At 33.4% G+C, this 8,020-nt stretch overlaps 1 protein-coding gene across 1 annotated transcript; it reads left to right on the plus strand.

Moving 5' to 3' along the window:
- Positions 1-5,088: 5,088 nt before the first annotated feature.
- LOC129301582 (LEAF RUST 10 DISEASE-RESISTANCE LOCUS RECEPTOR-LIKE PROTEIN KINASE-like 1.1) lies at positions 5,089-7,512 on the plus strand. Its single transcript, XM_054940139.1, is given in 4 exon segments — positions 5,089-6,046; positions 6,128-6,159; positions 6,161-6,593; positions 6,596-7,512. Coding segments are annotated over 4 exon segments (936 nt in total). The 5' UTR covers positions 5,089-5,895; the 3' UTR covers positions 6,916-7,512.
- The last annotated feature ends 508 nt before the right edge of the window (positions 7,513-8,020 follow it).

Raw genomic sequence — 8,020 nt, forward strand, 5'->3', positions numbered from 1 at the left:
TTACTTTAGATTAATGAATAAAAGTGATGTATATAGCTTTAGGGTTGTGCTTTTGGAGCTGACATCTTCAATATTAGAAGTTGATATAGGAAGGAACAAAGATGAGATTACATTAGGGAGTCTCGCAATGAGGTAGTTTCAGAGAATTAAATTCGAGGAGCTAGTTGTAATATCTCACTCCATTATATACAAATAACTAATATAAATCATGGTAATCAAAGAAATTAACTTAAAAAGTAATTACTAAGGTCTAGTTCAAAAGCAAGGGATCCCAAGTTTTTTATAATAACAAAGAGTTTAAAACAATCAAGATATCTTATATCAGAGTAAGAATAAGTTATGAAAGCATGAGATACCTCAGAGGAGTGCAAAAAATTAAAAACAAGTGAAAAACAACTCTTTTAATATGTGACAGAATAGTGTGTCAAGGCTTGTGCACATTGCACCGTGGCATGTTGCACAAAAATTCAGTAGATTCTACTATTATTTGACAGCAAAATTAGGGAACTTACAACCCATCCTAATTCTCCGTCCGACATCCAAATGACGTGATCTAGGTATTTATGAAAAACTCTTAACATGAACTAGCTAATAGCATGGGTTTTACTTTCAAAATAAGTCACACTAGGAAGTTAGATACCCAAATATATCTTAATCACTTTTCACAATTTTCACTCAAAATGGGTGTCCAAAACCTTTAACATGTGCCAAAAGCCTTTCCTAACACTTAGACCATATCCATTGGACTTAAAACTACTAGTACAACACATCACACACACTTTAACCATAGTATAATAAAAATAAATATGCTAATTCTTAGCCTCTTAAGCCTTCTCCCTCTCTGCACTAGAGCTAGAGCCTGAAAAGTGTTAAATGAAAGAAGTGAGTCTAGCCATTCGGTAACTAAGGTAAAACCTACCCTATGTAGTTATATATATCAATTTTAAAACAAGCACATGCATATGAAACCAAGCACTTAAAACATACTCATACATATTATAACTCATCATTTCTCATTTAATAGCTTCTTTATCTTACATATACTAGATGCATTGTCACTATATTATCATATATGTGACATAACCACTTATTCACACGACTTACCACAACTTAACACATGTGACACGTCATATATTTACTAGGCAATGATCAACAAACTTTATAACTTCCTTATTTCCTCATACTGAAATCATGGGCCATAACATTGAATAGGGCTTCGTTCGTGTGACTGGATTACCCAAGCTCACCAATTATGAGGCGTGACCAGGCCAAAGATTACCTAACCCACTCTCAGACAATGGCTTCCCCCATTCTCGAATCTTTGGGGTGTCTCATACCTTAGGCTATTCTCCTTATTAAATTGGTGGAGAAAGCTAGGTTTTAGTCCCTGGACAAACTATAAGACAGTCCCTCGATAAACTATTAGATAGGGCTATACTCCTGTATACCAAAAGGCAGCCTAAATACCATATAAATTTTCTCTACTCCTAATCCCTAGGCGAACTCCTACCCACTGATCATGCCATAAATAGTACTTACTCATTTTCACATTTTTATTTTTTTTACTCATTATCACAACAATCATGTTGGGCTCACGACCGTGTACTACCCAAGTTGTATCCTCATCATTTTCTCAACATTATTCTCACTTATCTCAAAATTCACTTCTCATTAGCACACAATTACCTTTACAAAACATCACATTTATTTTCTAAGAGCATAAGCATGTTCATAGTTCGAAAACCCTCTTAACTTCACATTTTACATTTGAAGCCAAAAATAGTATTATGAACATTCAAATTTTCATACACTCATTGAAACTAATACATGGTTTCACATTGAAAATCAATCCCATACATGTAACATTCACAATTCATATTTAACAATCAATTAACATATGACTACCCAAAGTAGGGTTCCTCGATTACCTTAAACCTTTTAAAGATCAAAGGTTTACCCCTTAATGTATAGCTTCTAAGCTTGAATTTTTAAGCCAAATGGGTGATCAAGAGCCAGAACTACAATCAATCAAGTTAAATTTTATTAACATTACCAACTCAAGCATTAAACCCTCAATCTCCACTTCTAAATTGTCCAATATTCACTCCACAAAAGTTTAAGCCTATCCCTTAGGTTTATTAATTACTTTTAGTCCCTAATAATATTAATGAACCATTAAATTTCCATTAATGGCATCACAATCTTTCAACCACCTATAACAAATGAAATTTTTGAATATTAATGGTGCCCAACAACCCAAGACACCAAAAATTTGTTATACTAGGTTTAGATACTCTAATATACTCCTATTAACTCCATTTGAATCAATAAATTTGAACCCATAATCCACATAGACCAAAATCCATTTCCATTATCACACCTTAACTATAAACTCATAAATGTGGAAGAAATGGGGAGATTAATGAGTGTGGTACTTACCTTGGGTGTTGTAGCCTCCAAAATACTCCCAATGTCATCCATAAGTAAACCCTAACAGAGCTTGGTACGTCTCTTCCATTCTCTCTTTTCTTTCTCTTTGTTTTTCTCATCAGTTTGCATATTATTTCTGCAGAATTCGCACCGTGCGCCGCAGCGCCTGTCCCCACGCACCATGGCATATGGTATAAAGAAGGAAGTTCTCACCTGATGGCTCTATGCATTATAGCTTATTGCACATGCACCGCGGCATGTGGCACAAAGGCTTTTTAGCTTGTTTTTCTCTACTTTTTGGTCCCTCAGTGACCCAATTTCACTTTGGACCTATATTATACTTGAAATTCTAACTAAAAACACTTATTAATCTCCTCTAACCATACATCACATTAACTTACTTAATTATCCATATCAATCTTAGTATATTAAGGAATTAAAAACTGAGATGTTACACTAGTTGATCCACATTTAGGGATTGATAAGCATAGTAAACAGAAATGAAAGGTGGCTATAATGAGAGAATTGGCATTCAGTGTTTGTGGATAAAGAATAAGATAAGACCTTCCATTGATGAGGTTTTAAAGATTTTGATGAAAATTCAAAGTCAGAAAAAAAGATTATGATGGTGCAGGAGAAGATGATGACAATTGTAGTGGTAGAATTTCAAAGAATAAAGAAGATATAGATGCACAATCCATAGTGGCTTCAATAAGCTTTGATCAAGCAATGTTGTTCAATCATTGTCTTTTACCAAATATTGTGACTGAGAAATGGACAAATGAATCAACTACTCATTTTAGTGTTTAATACTCCTCTGCTTTAATACTTCTCCTTTTTTTTTCATAAGTCACTTCTAATTCATCATGAAAAGTAGGGTGAGTTAGTTAGAATAATAAAATTGTCTTAAAAATAAATTACTTTTCAATTTGTCCATACTTTTTTAAAAAAAGAGTGATTTGCAGTGTTGGAAGAGTTTTCTTATAAATTAAAATATTGCACTACCTTTTAAAATTTGCTAGAAGGTTGTTTTGGAATTTTACAACAAATATTACAAAATCAAGACAAAATGATTTATATAAAGAACCAAGAAAACCTTTTAGAATATAATGTGACTATAACAAGGACTAGAGGGAGTATAAGGTATATAGAGGATCATTTATTATCCTTTTCCAGTTTTACCTTTGTTGTACATTTGATTTTATGACATATACATCTTTCTCTTCCTACTTTAATGGAGATAAATTGAATTATTTTTCATTTTAAAATATATTTAATTAGTTAACTATTAATTTGTCATTCATTGGCTTTGGTGAAGTAGTTGAAATTAATCTTTAGGCATGCTAGTTATTCATTGTCCAAGTTGTGCTGCTTTGATGCTTAGCTGTATCTTAGAGCGAAATATAGCAACTTCCCTTCTATTTTATTTTAATGAAATAGAGTTCCTTTCTATTTTTAAAACATATATAAACCTCTCTTGAAATAAAAATTTAGATAATACATACATCCTATCTATTTTAAAGATGTCATTTCCATACATTCAATCATTAATTAAGCATTAAATCATTTTCCACTAATCCTAGAATAAAAATTGGGTTGATGTTTATTTTTACATCTATTTTTTTTTTGAGGAGCACAGGGCACTACTCTATACCAATAAGTGGAGCAATTTTGCTCCTAAATTATTTTTTAGAGAGCAAAAAACTCCTTTCGTTAGTCACTTATTAACATTTTCATTTTTTACTGATGTGACATATGTGTGGGACTCATATATGATAACAAGTAGAATTCTAACTATGTTCTTTAGTGTTAATTTGCTTCTGAACTATTTTTTTTAGAGTGTTGGGCACCCCCAAATTTTGTTAAAATAAAATTTAATAAATATTGTCAGAATATTAAATATTTTAAATATTATTGTTTATAAATATTCATCTAATATTTATAGATTTTTTTAAATATTAATCACTCAAATTAGTTTTTTAAAAATTTATAGATGACTTATAATTGTGTGTAGATATTTATAAATAATAACCATGATATTTTGTAATAACTTACAGTAAATGACCTTATAAAAAATTAATATTAATTTAGTTTCTTAAATTTTTTAGATGTTTCTTTAAAAATTTTTATTAACTAGTTCAAAATATACAAATGTTTCATTCTATTCTATCCATATATGTTGTTATCTCTTACTTCTATGAGCATATATATATGAATCAAAAGGCAGCACATGTGTGTGGGGCTCATATATACATATCGAACGCAAAAAGTGATCATGCTTCTGTGGTAAGTAACATAACACATCATATTTTCCAAAAGTTCTAATGTGTTCCACGTCCACCACACGCTTTAATTATCAAACCTCTGACTCAGTCTTCCCTGCCCTTTGTCATTCAACCTTTCTGCTTAATTATTAAATCCTCTGCTTTAATTTTCCACATTTTACATTCACAATCTTTCATTCTTTTCTCACTTGTTTCCACTAATATTGTAATATTAGTGACCTAATAAGATTAATATTAATAAGAGTTTGTGAAGCATATTTCTTGGTCTTTGTCTTGTAGCCAAGTCAACTGCCGTGTCAATGACGATCGCTTGTGTGTTCCATGGAAGAACAGATTGCAACGCTTAATTCCCCAACAGGATAAAACCTTCAACTAAGTTATTACTCGAAACAATCATAGACTCAACTTATTTTCTCAATGTTTGAGGCTTTCAGAAGAATGGCTCTACCAGTTCATGTCTTCGTCGTCTTATTCTTCTTCTTCTTTGCTGATCTTGTGCTTTCCCTCTCTTCCTCTTCTTCCGTGGAGTGTCCAGATTTTATTGACTGTGGAAATCTGGGTAAGCTCAGTTTCCCTTTAACCGTTGCAGAACTCAAAGAGTGTGGAATATTGTCGATTCATGGTTGTGGAAACCACGATCAAAACACTAACAAAACTGTGCGCTTCGGTCAAAAGACTTTTGAATTCTAGGTGTTGTTTGTATGCCTATCAACTGTCAAATTAACTCTGCATATTTTTTACCGATCTAGTATAATTAACTCCAATGCTAATTAGTCCATTTGATATCTGCTTCTCTTAAATGTGATAGAAGATCAGAATAAAAGACAGACTTGGAAGCTCCCATTGATAATTGGTAATTGTACTTAATTTTTACTCATTTTCAATCAGCTATCTGCTTTTTCCCACAAGATTATTTAAGATCATGCATCACTGTATACACTATTTTAGCTTGTTACACAGTTGCAACTGAATTCACATCATGAGAGGTTTGCCAAGAGACAATAAAGATGATCTTTGAGTGAATATTTAATCAAACATACATTCCCTTTACACAAGCAAGAGTTGATATTGTTTGGTCAGGTTTTGGAGTGGGATTAGGGATTTGGTATTAGCATTGGTGTTCAGCTTCCGACTCTACCAACAAAAAGAGAATGCTCTATCACACGTTAGACTTCGATCAATGAATCACTACTCAAATGAGCCAGATCCAGACAGTGGCAGACTCTTCTTTGGAGTCCCAATCTTCTCCTATAATGAGCTTCAAGATGCAACCAAAAACTTTGACCCCTCCAACAAACTTGGAGATGGAGGCTTTGGCTCTGTTTACTATGGTCATCTTCTTTATCTCTCTCTTCCCATTTCCTATAATCTTGTATTTTCTTTTATAAACTTTAAAGCTATTTCATTTATAGGAAAACTTCAAGATGGGCGTGAAGTTGCAGTGAAAACACCTATTTAACCACAACTACAAGCGAGTAGAACAATTTATGACTGAAGTTGAAGTTCTCACTCGCTTGCGTCACAAGAACCTTGTCTCCCTCTATGGCTGCACTTCTCGTCAAAGTCGTGAGCTCCTTCTTGTCTATGAATACATCCCAAATGGCACTCTTGCTAGTCACCTTCGTGGACACTTTGCAAAACTTGCTTTGTTGACATGGACTAAGCGTATCAAAATTGCCATAGAAACTGCAAGTGCCTTGGCTTACCTTCATGCTTCCGGAATCATCAATCGTGATGTCAAAACCAACAACATTCTTCTCGACAACAATTTCTGTGTTAAGGTTGCGGATTTTGGACTTTCTAGATTATTCCCTGATGATGTGTCACATGTTTCTATAGCTCCTCAAGGAACACCAGGTTATCTTGACCCAGAGTATCATTTTGCTTCAGGCTAACTAATAAAAGTGATGTGTATAGCTTTGGAGTTGTGCTCATGGAGTTAATATCTTCTTTGCCAGTAGTTGACATGGGAAGGAATAAAGATGAGATTACATTAGGGAGTCTTGCAGTGAGGAAGATTCAAAAAAATGAATTGGAGGAGCTAATGGATCCATGTTTAGGAATTGAGAAAGATAGTGAACTGAAGAGGAAGGTGGTTGCGGTGGGCGAACTGGCATTTCAGTATTTGCAGATAAATAATGAGATGAGACCTTCCATTAATGAGGTTTTAGAGATTTTGAGGAAGATTGGGAGGGAATAAAAAGATGGTGAGGATTCTAGGGAAGGCAATGACAATAATGGTAATAGAATTCCAAAGAAGAAAGCAGATATAAATGCAGCACAACCCATGAGGGCTTCAATAAGCTTTGATCACGCATTGTTCTTCAAGTCATCCTCTTCACCAAATAGTGTTACTAAGAAATGGACAAGTGAATCTACTAATCCTAATTTGAGCGTTTAATAATCTTCATTGACCAAGTTTTGTTGCTTTAATGTTGATTTGGATTCCATGCGAGGAGCAATTCTTTGCACCTAATGTGCAATGACATGTGGTAAATTTACAAGCGTCAGATTAAATTAACGGTCAGAGGCAAAAGCACAAAGGAGTGAGATAGCGAGTGGGCATTTTCACTAAGTGTTATTAGGCTTGGAACTATTTCTTCCCCTCCCACTTTCTTGCTCTTAACGAATCCCAAAAAACCCAGTATCAGTTAAGTGTTATTAGGTTGTTCCTAGACAATTATTGAAATCACATTGTAAAGTACACAATAATTACTGAAAACATAGTATCTTATTAAGTAAACAACCCAGAATTCATCTAGACAGAGGAAGCTTGGAAATTGAAAAATTCAAAAGCATAGAAGAGTGAAGGAGCGTGCCATGCTAGTGAGTAAGTCTCACATGTTGTGAAATGAAAGAGGCAAAGGGTGAGATGACTCACTAAAATGAAGCAATGGGATCGAGGTGGGTGAAATAGAAACTCTTGTAAGCTTCAATGGGCCTAGTGTTCACACCTGGGGTTTAAGATAAGATTGTTCTTCTTTTTTTTTATTTTTTTTTAGATGGATGTGAAGAAAGTTAGAAGAGACTTTATGTTTGTGTACCGATCATTTAATTTGAATACATTCCACCTCATTCGCAAAAAGTAAAAAAGAAGGTTAGAAGAGAGTAAAGAATGCTTGGATGAAAAACTATCCAAAACAATTAATTGTTTATTATTTTTGGAATTTTTTTTTCTAGTATTCTTTTCTTATTTTCGTCCTATTTATCTCTATTCAAATCAAGCTTTATGTTGTGTTTGGATGGATAAAAAACATGGAAAGAAAGAAAATGTGAGGGGAAAACATGGGAGAAAACAATTTTTT

The sequence above is a fragment of the Prosopis cineraria genome, unplaced genomic scaffold, assembly GCF_029017545.1.
Source record: "Prosopis cineraria cultivar Desert tree isolate PC_DT_omini unplaced genomic scaffold, ASM2901754v1 PC2224, whole genome shotgun sequence".
Lineage (NCBI taxonomy): Eukaryota > Viridiplantae > Streptophyta > Magnoliopsida > Fabales > Fabaceae > Prosopis > Prosopis cineraria.